The sequence below is a fragment of the Mercenaria mercenaria genome, unplaced genomic scaffold (assembly GCF_021730395.1).
Source record: "Mercenaria mercenaria strain notata unplaced genomic scaffold, MADL_Memer_1 contig_3907, whole genome shotgun sequence".
Lineage (NCBI taxonomy): Eukaryota > Metazoa > Mollusca > Bivalvia > Venerida > Veneridae > Mercenaria > Mercenaria mercenaria.
This window is the reverse complement of record NW_026462093.1, coordinates 17,908-34,635: the sequence shown is the minus strand read 5'-3', so window position 1 is coordinate 34,635 and position 16,728 is coordinate 17,908. Positions and strand designations below refer to the sequence as shown.

The following is a 16,728-nucleotide window of genomic DNA, read 5'->3' as shown; positions in this document are numbered from 1 at the left end:
TCGTTATAAGGATGAATGTCAAACATTGTTCCTTGTGTTAGATAACTTTAATTTTTTCTTATATATAGTTTATTAATGATCAGTGTCAAAATCCCAGCTGTTATATTTACAATATGATAAATGTCCCAAGAATTAGATCATCAACATCATTCACCATCTAAATATAAAATGTGATATTGGGCTTTTAATCGGTTTATCCGGGTTTTTCACTATAGGGCTTGCACCCGTTAATAAATATTAATATCTATTATATAAATTCGGTTTTTTTCAACAAAACACACCCTTCAAAGGCACATCTAGTACAGTTTAGTGTTATATTCTTGGTTTATTTTTTAAAATCTTTTTATCTATGAAATTCCAGGTTTTAAAATAAATGCATTTTAAATGTTCAAACGGCCATATTTTCATATTTTGAATTTTATCCAGGCACCCTGACGGCTTAAAATACTTTTTCATTTGTACTTTAATTTTAAAAACTGTTATATTCAAAAGAAACACTTCACGTCCCATTTCTCTAACCTTTTTCTTTTTTTGTCTTTCTTTTTATTTTTTAAGATTATTTCAGCTAATATTCAATTCGTTTGGGTTGTAGCAACTTTTTAAGAAAGCAAATTGTCACAGTAGCTTTGTTCTGCTATTGTGTTTTGGGTTTTAGAAAGCTTCTTTTACTTCTATAATTTTTTCCAATTTTAGGAATTTTTTCATCTTTAGTGCATTTCCAAACATTAGCGGTTTATTTGCTTTAGTATTAGCAGTAATTACTTGGTATTAGCGTGATTGATTCTCCTTGGTTTTGTGATTTAACTCAGGGGTCCAAATATTATTATTTTTTTAATTTTATCATTAATTGATTATTAAATTCATTTTATCTTTTTGTAATAAACCTTTAAGTTTACTTAACTCTTTTGTACTTTATTTGTGATTGCATCAACTTTTAATTTAGGTCTACAAGTTGTTTCTTCAAAATTTTCTATCTGATTATTAACTGTGTTAATTATTCAGTATTAGCAGTAATTGCTTCAGTATTGCCCCAGTAATTAACTTCCTTGTTTAACTGATTTTTCAACCCCAAAGTCCAGTTCATTTTTTGTTTTTTCAACTTTAGCTTTAAGCTGCGTCATATCTTCTTGTAATTTTTTGTAATATTACTTAAGTCTGCATCTTTAAATTATGACGGTTGTCAACAATACTAATCCAATTTCGAATTTTTTTTTTAAAGTCATCTATTTTAGAATTAATTTCTTTTTTAAAGTCATCTAATGCTGTGTCATGATCATCACCTCTTTGTGAAGCTCCCTTTTTCCCAAATTCAGCTTTATACTCTGCAAGTTTATTTGAAATTAAATTCTAATAAATCTTTATGCTTTTTTTCGTTTCAGTATTTAGTTTATTTATTTCTGTTCTAATTTCTAATGATAATATTTTGTAACTTTTTTCAGCTTCAATAATCTTGTCTTTTAGTTCTTCATGTTTAATCATACTATCTTTTAAATTCTTGAAATTGAGTGTATAACTTTTCAAAATTGGTTCTAAATACTTTTTTTATATTGTCATCTGTCAAATCAGTTTTCTCTTCAAGTTCTTTAATAGAATCAACCATAGCTTTCATTTCTTCTTCAATTTTACCTTGTAATTAAACTATCATAATGAATTCTTTTAAAATTTTTTTTTAATTCTTCAATATTCTTTATTTCTGCTTCTAATGTCTGTTTTATACTTTTAATATCTTCAAGATTATAGTTATCTATTACAATTTAAATTTTTTTATACACAAACCGTCTTGGAACTGCATCAGCGGTTTATCTGGATTTCCTAGGTTGATTATTTCATTACTCCCATATCTAATGCTTATTCATTGTGTTATCAAGTTCCTTATTTTTATGAAGATACAATTCCATGTCCTTTTAAGTTTTTTTATATTGTTTTTTGTAGCATAATCACTTAAATAAATATCAAATTTAACTTTACTTACACTTTCAGGTTCACTTATTTGTTCTATATTATTAAAAATCCATTATATAATTATTATATTTTTCCCAGTAAGTTTTTTCTTAAAAATTTCCCTTTGGTTTGTCAATATATAAGAAATCATATTTTTGATTTGTTGCTTTAGCAAATGAATCACGATCTATATTTTGTTCATTACAAATCATATCATTTTCTCGTTTACCTGGATTTTCCCAAATAAAATATAATGTGAACAGTTAATTCGAATATCTTTTGGTGTTTTTTATAGTAAGATGACTTAAAAAAAAATAACACAACAGTTTTTGTGACGTCCTTGAATAAAGTATTTTGTTATTTCTTTTTGAACTTTTTTATTTCACATACAAATCATCAATATTACTACTTTTTGTTTTTCTGATTCAAGTTTTTCCCAAAAGGCTCAATTTGGTTGGGATCAGCTGAATATTCAAGTATTTCATTTGGATTACTTTAATTTTTTTGCAATTTGATTTAAAGGTTGTTAATTAAATCTTGATATTTAGATTGTTCTAAGTTTTAGCTACAAGTATAATTTTCATAATATATAAGGGGTTTTTCGAAGTATATGCATTATGTATTTTTTTTTCCCAGATCCAGAAGACCCACATATTAACATTCTAAAACATGAATCTGGCTAAAAGGGAAATAAAATTGTTTAAATTTATTGGATTTTCACTTTTTGTATCATAATTTGGAATTTCCATTTATATATATTTTTCATTATTTTACAATATCTTACATTATCTTACATTATTTCATTATCTTATGTTATTTTATTAAATGAAATCAAAACTTAATGAAATAAAAATAAGAAAAAATTTTAGTCGGGCAAAAGATGAGAGATCTTAGAGAAGAAATAATGAGAGAAAAATAAGAAAAGCTACAAATCGGGATATGTATACTGAAATTTATAAGCCAATTACTAAAAAAAATTAGAAAGTCAAAAGAACAATTATCAAGTCAGTTAAAAGCATTACTGGAATTAAGGAGAAATTAGCTTTACTTCCAAAAAAGTTTTGTTGATAAAATAAAAAAAATGTGAACAACCAACAAAAATTGGCAGGATAACGGAAGAACAACCACCTCCGGGACTACAACAACCATTACAAACATTACCGCCGGATATACTATGGGTTTGGAAGAGCTTTTCCCGAGAACCAATGCGATTAATCCCGCCGAAGTCTTTATGGGTTTTGGATGATGAAGATGATGTGTTTGAAGACCTGATGTTTAAAAACTAAAGAATCAGAAGAAGAATTTGTGATAAATTTAGATGTAAATATTGATAAAGATGTATTATCAGATTGGAATTTACCTGTATTATCAGAGTTAGTAATAAAAAAAATAAAGATGATTGGATAAAAACAAGAAAAAGGTTACCGAAAAATTAAAGAAATGTACTCGTGATATAAATAAATATATTTAAAGAAAAACCCAGATGAAAAAATTAAATTTTACAGATGCAGAACCTATGATGAGATGAGTATGTTTCGGAGTTAGAATCAGACAAAAAAAATCTTAAAATTATGGTGAACGCTTATCAAAAAAAGATTAATGACTCAGAGGTAATTAAAAAAGGAAAAGGAATAAAATATCAAACCCATATAAAGTTTTACCAAAGGGGCATATGGTAATTTAATTATTAACTTAAATAAACTTTATGGTCAAAACAAATTAATTGCTAAGGTTTTGAATAACGGGGAAAGAAGTCATTAACTCTAAAGTAGATAATGTTTTGATTGTTTTGATTAATAAAGATATAACAATAAGAAAAAGCATTCAAATATTCAATAAAAATATTTAAAGAATTAACAGAAAAGTCAGGATTACTATCTCAATAAAAGATCTATGAAATTTAAAAAAGTAATTAGGGGACAAGGTTATGACTTTTGTCCATGTAATCCAAAAGAATTGGTTAATGACTTGGAGTTAATTTGTGGTTCAATTAATGCTGGAAATAATAATGAAGAACTAAAAATGAAGGTATTAGAATAATTGATGAATATTAAAATGAATTCACTTTTACCAGAACAACATGAAATGTTATATAAAATTATTTTTCTTGAATTTAGATTTTTATTAAAGTTTTAAAACTTTAGTTTTTATTTAAAAAAGATATGTTTAATAATTATATAAATGGAACAAAAAATAGTATTAAGTTCTGAAACAGTTAAAGATAAAAAAAATAAACGAGTGATTTTACAATAGTTTTTAGTCGTTCTTTAATTTTAGATAAAAATAAAACTTTGTTGTTGGTTTGGATAGTATTAACACTATGACCTACTCTTGGCAAAATATTGTGATGAATATGACAATAAAAGAATTCGTTACAATAATGGTAAAGAATGGAAGATATCATATTTCCCAAACGGTTCTTAAAGTTACACAGATATTAATAATTATATTAGGGAACATTAATAAGTAATGATGATTTTGAATTTAATAAATCAGAAATTGCTCCAATAAGTTTGGAATTGATTTAAGTATTTTTAAAGATTTTTGTTTCAATTACAGATAATTTGGTTTGGATTTGGAAGTATCAAATTTTCATACATTGCTTGGATTTGAGAAAAAAAAAATTGAGAAATACTGAAGGGGAACTACAACACCAAATATAATAACTCTGTGGATAAAATTTTTCATTCATTGTGATCTTTTTGTTAATTCATTGTTGATGGTAATTTTCAGTGATATTATTATGCTTTAAGTACTGCAGATTTAACAAGAGCTTATCCATTTACAAAAGAACCACAAAGAGTTGGATATTCTGAAATTAATAAATATATTATAAATTCAATAAGAATATATATTACAGATGTATTTGGTAGAATAATTAATTTTAAATGAGGTTTGAAACAAGTTTTACACTAATTTTAAAAGAAATTAATTAAACTAAAGTTTTAAAACTTTAATTATGAGTTTATAAATTTTAGTTTTATATAATGTACAAAAAATTTTATGACAAAATAAAGGAATATTTTTTTATGTTGATGCTCACACAGGAAAAGAAATCTACATGGAAAGGTATCTTTGACACTTTAACAAAATTGTTTTAAAGCGGATTTGCATCTTCAATTGGCACAGCTGGAAAAAAAGTTTTGGGAAAAACAGCGGGGAAAGCAGCACTTGAAAGTGGAACAAAAAAAGGTTGGAACAGAAGTTGGAAATTTAGCTGCTGAAAAAAATTGTTAAAAAATTTTTAAAAGAAACCTGCTCCGGCATTTGGGTAATTTAATTGCTAAGGAATTACAAGAAAAGAATAACAGTAAAAATAATAAAAAATAATAATGATAATGAGGAGGATATTCATATGAGAATAAATAGAATATTGTCGGGATCTGGAACTTCAGCTCGACAAAACGTATTAACAGATTAATTTAAAAACTAAAGTTTTAATTTTAAATTTAAAAAAAAAAAAAAAAAAAAATAGAATAAAAACTAAATAAAAAATAATTAATATAAAATTATATACATGTTAGAACAAAACAATTGTGAAAGATATGAATTAATTCCTATTCAATTAGATACAGCTTTAATATCTGTCCTGGGAAATAATGTTAAACAACAAAAAAAACGGATATCACTTTACAATTAATGATAGAAGTTCATATTTTGATTGGTTTAAGGGTTTATTTTGAAGTAAGTTTTAAAGTAAATAAGCTTGCTAACGGTAATAATTATGTGGTAATGATAAAATTTGCTTTAATTAATAATGCAGCTTCATTAATTGATCAGTTAGTGGTTAACAAAAATGGAAAAATTGTATATGATTGTAATAATTTATACAAAGTAATAAATGTAAAGAGTTTGGTTGAACTATCTGAAGATTATGCAAAATCAACTGGAACAAACGAATATATTTATTTAGATATTCTGATATGCTGAGAGCAGGAAAAGGATCAAGTTGGTATATATAAAGGTTTTGCTTCTAGGAAGTTATTAATCCAAGGTGGTGTGAGGCAAATACTAAAATTCCCTTAAATAATTATTCATTTTTTCAGGGTTTTGAAACTAATATTTTACCTCCAAGTCCCAAAATTTAAATAACACTGCAGCTGACAGTTGATGATGAATTAATTTTTAGAGCTAATGCTGCTGATCCTGGTTGGGTAATTGTAACAAAATTTAAATTTTATGGGTTCCACGTTTAATTTTAATGGGAAATTTTGGGTTTGATCTAATTTTACTGGGAAAAATTTAAAAAGCAAGATGGTCATACCTTAGGGGAAAAGGTGACACAATCAAAATGATAACAACAAACTAATATAACTTTTAGAATAACAGCTGGTGTAATAAAACCACAACATGTATTTGTTTATTTACAACGACCTGATAAAAGTAATGCACAAATACATAATCCACATTTATTAGATACATTTAAAGTTAATGCAGCAAATGAAAATTGCACTTTGAGCTCCTGTCGTCTTGAAGTTGGTAATGGTGTTTTTTATCCAGAAACAGATTTCACAAGTATATCAAGAATTTATGACGATGTAATTAAATTTTTATTATAAACAAAATATAACTACTGCAAGTCTTTTAAATAGATCAAATTTTTATAAGTATTTGGATTTATTTATTTTAACTTGGAATATAAAAAGGAAAGTAACTACAGAAGATCCTAAACATATTACATTAACAGCTAAATTAAAAATTTCCACCAGCGCTAAAATTCGGGTTTTCGCAATTTTTATTATATGAGGAAACAGTTGAAATAAATACTATTGGAAATGAACTTGTCATTGTTTAAATGAACTTGTCATTGTTTAAATAAAATAAATATAAATTAAATAAAATAAATATAAATTTATAAAAATGACATCAAAATTATATTGAATATAAAGTTAACCTTACAGATGGACAAAAGAAAAATTTAGCCGAGCCTACAACAACAAAATTCCCCATACTTTTTTGATTAAAACATGAACAATTACATGGAACTTCCCTTTACTTTTAACAAAACACAAATTAATCAAATTAAAAAAGCTGTTGCAAATAATTTAAAGGGATTAGAAATTACAATTTCAAAAAGCCAAATGTCCAGTCAAGGTCAAAAAGGGGGGATTTTAGGAGCTTTGGCTGGTTTGTTGGAAAAACAATTCTTCCAATGGCAGCAAATAGCTCAAAAATATTAGCCCCTCTAGGCATTGGAGCCCCTTTTTGGACTGGCCAGTACTGGTGTTAGTAAAATACTTGGGAAAAGGTATGATTTCAGTAGTAATGATAAGGAAATATGGGTATCACATATCTTACACCTAATCAAAAAAGCAATTAGTAGGATCTGGAGTGATTAGATTTAACACAAAAACAAAAAACAAGACGGTGGGTTTTTAGGTTTGTTTGGGTGCTGTCTAGGGATACCTTTGATTACATCTTTGTTAAGTGGAAAAGGGACTACAGATTGATTTCTAACGGGACCTTACAGACGAAATTTCCCATAGTAAAAAAAAAAATAAAATTTAGTAAAAAGAAATAAAATTTATAAATAAAACCAATATTAACTTTGAAAATTTAACAATGGGTAAAAATTTAAAAATAAAAAATTTAGGGGTGTGTTTAGTAGAAATAATTTACTAAAATTAAAAGAAAAGGACGAGTGTGGAATTATAAATTTGGATTTACTTTGTTGGTCCTGGAACACATTGGGTTGTTACTTGAATACTTTGTACTTTGACCCATTTGGACTTCCTCCGCCCAAAGAAGTAATTAAGTATATACCAAAAGTAAAATACAAAAATGTTCAATATCAAGACAAAACAAGTATGCTTTGTGGATATTATTGTTTATTTTTCATTAAAATGTTACAAGATAAAGTACCGTTGTAGGATTTTTGTATAAAATACTAAAAATTAATAATCAAAGAGTAAATTTAACCCAAAAAATATAAATTATTTAACTAATAAGGACATTTATTTAACTGGATTAATTAATATAATGGGAATATTTAAAAATATAAATGAAAAGTAAATAAAATAGAAAGGCAATTAATAAGGAAACCTCCATTGTTTTTAACAAGTTATACCCCAAAATACCCATGGTGGATTATTTCAATGGAAAACTGTAAATGCTAGTCCTGGTTTAGTTCAAAATGGTAATAATGTAAGAAATTTAAATTTTTAAATTTCATTTTAATTATTCTTTTTGATGCAATTAAATTAGATAAAGGAGAAGCTAAATTACAATTAAAAAATAAAGAAAATGTAATTCTTCAAAGTTATCCTGTTAAAAAATAACAGAAAAAATTAATCTATTTCTATTAATTATGCAAATGAATTTAAAATAAATGATGTTATTTATATTAATTCTTTAAATGTTATGATATCCAGTTAACAATTTTGGTTCTATAATTTAAGAGTTAATTTAAGTTTTAATTTAAGTTTTAATTTAAGTTTTAATTTAAGTTTTAATTTAAGTTTTAATTTAATTTAAGAATAAGCTAATGTATCAATACCATTATCAGAATATATCTTTTATCATCATAACTGATAAGAGTTTTATTTATAAAACCTAACTGGAAAGATTTTGTTTATTAGAACGAATAACTTTAAAGGTGTGATTACTTTGGGTTGAAATTTAACAAAGTATCTTTATAATTTTTTTGAAAATATTGTTTTCTTAACAACAAGTTTTTTTTTTACTTTACATTTTTTAATGTTAACTTCATTTTCTAATAAATATGAATACATTTTACTTTTTAATCCGACAAATTCAACAATGGGAATGCCGGCAGCTTATCTTTAAATTTTCCAATTACTTTTTTATTATTATCAAAAAAAAATTTTGAATTACTATCGTAATCACTTTATCAAATAAATCTTTGTCCTTATAAAAATCCTCTTTTGCATCTTTGGTTTTTATTTCATAAAAATAATGAATCAGTGTCAGTGAATAGTAATTACAATTACTCTCGTACTTTTCCTTATGTAATTATAATGAAAATCATACATTAAATTTTTTGATAAATCTAGAATGCAATTCCAACTAAAAGGTCTGTTTAATAACAAACTTTCTTTTATTCTTTGAATACCAAAAGGGTTAGAGTTAAACATCGTTGAACTAACAAATGAAAGGTTTTGGGTATGTATTTTAATAAAATATTTTCATCATGTGTTAATTTAATATTAACCCTCTTGCGTAATTCTCCATCGTCTTACCGAAAACAGAATTGTTCATTAACTTAAAAAAGTCCTTTTCAAATGATTTTTTGCTTTAGAATCTTTTTTGGTATTAAATCAATATACTTTTTTAACCAAGGAGATGAATCAAAAATTAAATTTTATGTATTTTGTTTCTTTTAACCCCCAATTGTGTATATAGTTCAGATTTTTAAATGAAAATACATAATTTTGTTTTTTCATTAAAGTTTGGAACTAATTTTTTTACATTTCTTTTTTCCCATTTCAAATTCTGTTTTAATATTTTTACTATAATTGGGGAAAACCATTGATCTGGTTAATAATTTTTTCGGAGCTAAAGGATAATCATTGTGGGTTTTATGTAATTCTTTTGGATATTCAAGATCACATTCAACTATAAAATTAGTTTTTCCTTTTGCAATTAATTTCTTGAATTGTTTTCGGATATAAATTTAAAGTTTCCAGAGGGTAAAGGTTGACACATGCCCCAAACCCTAAAGGTTATTGGCGTCAAGGTACATAATGTATTTGCTTTCTTCTTTTGAATTATAAACTTTCATATATTTATTGTTTGCTTTACTGTATCTGTTTGAAATTAATTATTCCTCCTCTCAGTCCCTTTTCAAAAAAAAGATACATATTTAAAATCAGTTATTAAATCTAACTTAATTCCAGTCATTTTTAACATTGCATCCAAGCTAAACCAGGGCTACTAAAATAATGACAAGGATCTAATTTGTAAATCTCTAAACATATTTTTCTAAAATTTTTCAAATACATCAGCTAAAAGTAATACGTCAGTTTTTAAATATAGATCATGATTTTTTCTCCCATTGTTTTAATTTTAAATTTTATTCCAAACATTTTTAGCATGTTGTATTCATTTTTCAGAAATTTTTTTGTTTCATTTTAAAACTGAATAAAAATCTTCTTTAGAAGGTAATTTTGTTTCTTTAAATTTTTAAATGAATCCCTGTAATCATATGGATAAACACCTTTTGTTTTAATAATTAATGCTTTCACAATCAAATTCTTGAGATAAGTATTTAAATTCTGGAATATTTTTACTAAGTTATCCAATGATTGAGACATAAATTGAAATGAATCAATAAAGACCAAGTCAGAAAGAAATATAAATGCCATAATCTTTCCATATTGTTAGGATAAACATTAATTTCTTTTTTAAATTTTCCCATTTGTTGCATAATAAATGACGTCATAACCTCTTAAATTATGAAAATAAAAAGGAATTTTATGTGTTAGTTTAAAATTTAATATTACATTTGAGTGAGCACTTCCTCTGAATTTTCCTGTTATATGAAGTGATCTCGGACAGGATTTTTATTTTCCTTATATTCTTTTTCACAGATATGACAAAACTTTTGTTTTTTTTAAATTGGTTGAATCATTTTTAGACATTCTTAGTTCTTTGTTGAAATGTTCTTTAAATATTTTTTTAAAAATTCCTCTTCCTCAAGCTTTTTTCAATAAACTTATAAACTGCATTAGGACCTCTATAAATCTGGGTTTGGTTTTTAGATATTTTTCGTCATAACCCAAAAAACAACTTTTTAGCCCTAAAACCCCAATCTATATGATTTTGATAGGTTTCAGTAAATGAAGATTCAGTTGATGGGGTTTTAAAGCAGTTAAAACTTTTTTAGTTTTTGATTCAAAATCAGCATAAATTACAAAAGGTACTGCTAAACCTTTATGATAATTTTTTTAAATTGTACTTTACTTCCCTCTTTTGGCATTTTTACACCTTGGGTACCATTTAAAAGCTAAACAGTTTTGGGATGTGTTCATTTAATATTCTTTTTGAGTAAAATGTTGTAAGCAACTTTTACAAAAAATATTTCTATGTTGGTCTTTGGTTTTGTTAGTCATTAATCTATTAAAGTCTTTTATCCAAAATAATGTTGGACTACAGTTCTTGAGGGTTTACAGTCATCGTCGTTATTTTATTTATTTATTTTATCATTTATTTTATCTTTATTTTATCATTTGTAATTAGCAACATGTCACAGTGTTCTTCGTATTGATATTTTGATATGTACAATGGATAAATACTATTTTCTTCATAACCAAATATATTAAATGGGTATTTCATTTAAAATTTATTTTAGGTTATTTTATTTAATGTAACAGGAAATTTAATTCCAGAATAATAAGATCGTTTATATGTTTTTTATAATTTGAAACTCTTTTAGAATTTTTTGTTTTCAGGAAATTTATAAGCTAAATGACACCATCTAAAACATTCGTTATCATCATTCTTTATATTTATTAATCCTTTCATTGAATTTTTTTAATGGTTTTGTAATTCTAAATAACTTGAAGCAGCCAAGGACTATACTTATATCTATTTATATAATGAGCATCAACTGACTCTATTCTCCCGCCACTTCCTTCAGAATCCAATTACCAATTCTATTTTTTATTCATCAAAAGCTTTATGTAAAGTTTTTTATTTTGTTTGTGTTAAATTTCTAAAGCCTTTGATTGAAAATAAGCTGATTTATATATTGTATCAGTTTACTTTTTTTTGCCAAAAATTATTTTTAAAACAACGTTTATTTTATACCTTTTAAAGTTTTAAGTTCAGATTTAAGTATTTCATAAGGTCGTTTATAGTTAAATTAATTGATTCTTTGGATCTTGTCTTATGTAATTTTAATTTCAAATTTCTTATATATTGTTTTGTAGATTCTCGATTTCCATCATTATATTATATTAGAAAAAAAATCTTTTAAGCAAAAAAAAGGGTTAAAAAAATAATTAAAAATAATAAAATAATAAAGTTTTAAATTATCTTTAAGAGAAATAAAATTTTTTACTTTTGATATTCCACATTTTACTCGGTTTGTCCCTTCACAACACATTTTTTTTAACCCAGCATTAAAACCAAATTCTTTAGATGCTTTGTAAGTGCTTTTATATGGGTTTTTTTTTCTTTGTATCCAGTGGTTACAATTACTTTTTTAGGATTATTTCAATTTTTATTTGGTCTGGGGCAATCACATAACTTTTTAAAACTAGAGGGTTTTAGTACTCGAGGGTACAGCATTTTCTTCTTCGTTAATAGACAACCACAGTCCCATTCAAATAAATTATTTTTTAAAAGATAGGTCTATAACTTTTGTTTAAAGTTTTCAATGACATGATTTTTTTTTCATCGCTAACTATTTGATCAGTTTTGATTTAAAACATTTCTTCTTTAAGACTTTCTTATATGAATTTTTATCTGGATTCATTATTTCTCCTAAAGTGCTAGATAATTTTGACATAATCATTTATCTACCTTTTATTAACCATCTATATAATATAATCTTATAGAAAAAAATCTTAAAAAACACACGTAAAATTTAATATAATCTTCTTCTTTTTTGCTTTTTATTTCCCTTAAGTTTAAATTCCTTCATGTGCATTTCAAGAGGTGTTGAATAATTTTTTTTTTTTCTGCATTTCTAATAGTATTGTAAAATTTTCCCGAATAAATTTTTTCTCTTCTTCTTTATTTACTTTTCCAGGATCATTAGGGTCATGAAAAACTAAAGCTGCAATCCGTGCTTTTGTTATAAAGTTGTTTTATTTTTTGATGATGTGCTTTTAAAATAAATTTTTGTCGTCAAGTTTTTGTCTGTTAGTAATATGGTAATTACTGATGGAACAGCGCCAGCAACTGCTAAAAATATGGAATAGCTGGAACAAGTGCTTTTGCAGCTGAACAACAAAAACCCCTGCTGAAATATATTAATCCGGTACTTACTTCCCACAAAATTTATAACTTTTTCTTTTAAGCATCAGCTAGTTTATTTAAAGTGAATAATTAATTGATCTATTGTTCTATTCCATTATTAGAAATTAAATTTTTATGGACCATTTATTAATATTATTTTTAAATCAAATTTCTTTCAATTCACTAAATGGTACCCAACTTTTAAAATTTTTTTCACTATAACCTTTCCATTTTACTAAAGCTTGTTTTTTCTTTTTAGTCTCGTCTAATAACTTTTTCTATTCTAAAAAACTTCTTTGTGTAGTAGGTAAAAAGTTCTTGTTCATAAATAAACCCTTGAATTATTTCATTATTTAAATCTTTAATAGTGTACTTTCCCGGGTTTTGGTATTATTAATTTATAAATTATAAATTATTTCCTCTGTCCAGTTTGGTGATATCCTTTTTCAAAATGTCTTTTAAGTTTGCTTAAAACGAATTCGATCCCCAAATTTTTAAATTTTTTTTTAAACTCTTTGGTATCTTTAAATCACCATATAAATTAAAGTAAACAGTACCTTTATTTAAGTTTTTACTAGCTTCGGTTGGTGTCATTTTTATATTTAGAATGTTTTGTTTTGTTATATTTATCAACCATTACCCTGCAAATTATTTATTAATAAGTATAAGTTTTTTTTGCTGTAAAATTTTCCACATTATTCTTTTTAAACTCTATTAAATCTTTCTATTACTACAGCCTTTCCTTCTTAAATGTATGGTACTTATTAATCTTATTTTTATTCAAAAATGATTCAAACTTTTTATTATAAATTCTTTTCCTTCATCTACCCTAAATTTACTGTAATCGTCCTTCTAAAATTATTTTTTCAAATGCTTCAGTAACAGATTTCCAGTTTTATTCTTTAATGGAATAACCCAAGCATATTTACTAAATATACCATAACGGTTAACAAGTACTTTACTCTTTATTATATTTTGAAAAAGCTTGCATGTCAACTAAATCAGTGACCAAGTATCATCAATATCTTTAAACAATCACTCTTCTTTTCATAAATTTTCTTTTAATTGGGTTGTGTAATTCTTCTGCTAATTCATCGCTCCATGTGATTCGGGGGTAACTCAAACCCCTTTTCCGTTTTTTGATTTTTGTTTTTGTCCCAACCCAAGTGTGTATTTCGTTTTGTTAGCTGGTTTTACAACTAAATGTTTGCAATCTTTTCTCCAAATGTTTTTGATTTAGTTTTTTTAAATTGGAAGCATTTGTTTTATCACATGTCCCCTTTTTTTACACCACTGTAATAGCAAAAATATGGTCCATAATACTGCATTCCAGGTTCATTGACGGGGGGTCCATTATCTAGGGATTTCCTGGCCCACAATAATTATTTTCTGGAAGTGTTAAACCTTTCTTAGGTAATAAAGGTAAATTTGCTTTGTGAATATCTAAATTAACCCCCTGTACTTTTAACAAACTTTGATTTTATTTTTCCACAAGATGAACAAGTAGCCTTTATCATTTTTCCTCCGTTTTTTTGTTATAACATAATGAGGATTTTTTATTATCAGTAATCTTCTTTCTTTCAAACAATATATTTTATTCTGTAACTCATCTATATCATATGTATTTAAAACTTTTTATTTGGGTTTTTAAAACTGGGTTTAATAACTGTGGGTTTTTAATTGTCCAGCATTGGTCAGTTCGGACCAAAAACTAAATCTTTTTTTTTTTGGTTAAACCAAAGGTTTTCATTCGGTTTAACTAAAGATTTAAAAAATTTTTAGCTTGTATCTTTGATAAAACCTGTGGGTTTTTAATTGTCCAGCATTGGATTTTTTAGAATAGGGACAAGGGGTCAGGGGGGTCAAAATTGAGCTCGCTTCGGTATTTCTAATATACTTATACATAAAATAAAAGTATAAATATGAAATTATAGTTTTTACTTTCATTTATATTCAGCTATATCTGAGCAAACTGGCTTTGGGTTCCATCCGGAATCAGAAGTATATGTTTAATTCCGGTCATGGCCACATGGAGATGAATGCTGTGAAAGCTGCATTTAAGCTGTTATGGGTGTCGCTTTGGAAGATGTTGCAAAGATGCTAGGGTACAGAACACCAAGAGCACTGTTATGTTGTCAGATATGCAAGATCACCACAAGGCTTGGATGTTTTTGGGTGTACCTTCATGTTCGGTACCCTAGATGAGATTCTTACCACATATATCGGGAACAACTCTCATAATCCACCTACAGTAGCTGGGACTATTTAATTTATAGCCTCCTTCTAACAAAACTTCATATTTTTTTGTGATATTACCATAATTTTGTTTTGCCATATTTGTGTTCAGGTGCGGTGTTAGAAGAAACAATCACACTCATATAAATGCCGGGAAAATCACAGTTTCTGAAGTTGTTTTTTTGGGCAGTAATATGCCAAATTATCAGGAAGTAATCTTCAGGGATTTAAAGACGGGTTTTGGTGCCGGTGCACGGGAGGAGTTTATCTCCATGTACAGTCATTTTCAGCCCAGCGGACACTGCAGCAAGGGTGAGGTGGAGATTTTGTTCTTGATCTGTAAATGGTAAGAACTAAGCGTTGGTACCCCAGGAATTCCAACACGCGTCACTGGACTGAGGTCTGCAGAGCCCTGATCGACTGGATGAGGTAACAAAATTTTTTACTTTTAACATTACTATCCCAAAATTAATGATCAATGGTTATTGAATAATAGAATAAAAATTTCGGTTATAAAAATACATCATTAAATGTAAAATATATTTTATAAAAAAATGATCCTTTTAATGATTTTTTTTTAAGTTAAAAGTATTTACATTTAAAACATGTGAAGTAAATCTTTAAGGATGTTACAATTATTCTTATAATATTGCTCAAAATATGTTTTAAAACGTTATGCCATTTTAAATACCTTAGATACGAGATAACATCTTAGATCAAACTTGTGAAGGAGAAAACCAATGAGTTATATTTAGCGAGACTTGGGGTACAGAAATCCACCAATGGAGAGTTAAACTCCGGTCTACACAATATATGTTAAAAGGTGTAGATAACTATAGGTAAACTCTTTTTACTATACTTATGAAAAACATGAGTAATACATTGTTACAAATACAGTCAAACCTGTGCTTAAGACCACCCCTGAATAGAGACCACCTGGGTCTAAAGACCGCTGGTTTTGATTCTATTTTAACATTTACTGTGTATCTTAACCAGTGAATAAAGACCACCTGTCAATAAAGACCACTTTTTGTTTCTCCCAAGGGTGGTCTATATAGACAGATTTGACTGTATATGTTATAAAAAAATTCACAAGAAAATTTCTTTTAAATCCACAGTTTATGTGTACATGTATTAGTCCAAAGATGTAATAACCCAAAATATTTTTTCACAGTACACATACATCAGTATCAGGCAAAGAATTAGACAAGGATTGATATCGTTTGAGAAACAGTTTGTGAGAACTTGATTACGTATTTGACCAACATTAGTAATGGATTTCTCCATCAAAGCGATGCAAATCACGCCTGTTTTTTGTACAAAATGATCAAAGGGCCAAATTTCATGCGTTGAAAAAAAGAAGAAGTCCGAAATACAAGAATGTTAGAAAGGGATGTTCGGAACTTTCGAGAAAAACGGTAGTGTTGAAGAGGTGGGTTGTTTTGGAACAGCAGGGGGCAAAAAAATAAAGGGTAACGCACATATACTTAGTAAATTTTTTAATATGCAGAGGGCAAAAAAAAATTCATGTCATCTAACTGATTTTATATTTTACATAGATCCCATGCTAACGTGTGCACCAGTTTAAAACACACTTTCTTACATCACAGTTCAGCTAAATATCTGATT

At 26.5% G+C, this 16,728-nt stretch overlaps 1 protein-coding gene across 1 annotated transcript in view; it reads left to right on the top strand.

The window, feature by feature from the left end:
* LOC128553509 (uncharacterized) overlaps positions 1 to 16,316 on the top strand; it is a 54,477-nt gene extending 38,161 nt beyond the window's left edge. The window contains exons 5-6 of the mRNA XM_053534690.1: positions 15,212 to 15,445; positions 16,274 to 16,316. Coding sequence (XP_053390665.1) covers positions 15,212 to 15,445; positions 16,274 to 16,316 — 277 coding nt within the window. The remainder of the gene's footprint in view (positions 1 to 15,211; positions 15,446 to 16,273) is intronic.
* The last annotated feature ends 412 nt before the right edge of the window (positions 16,317 to 16,728 follow it).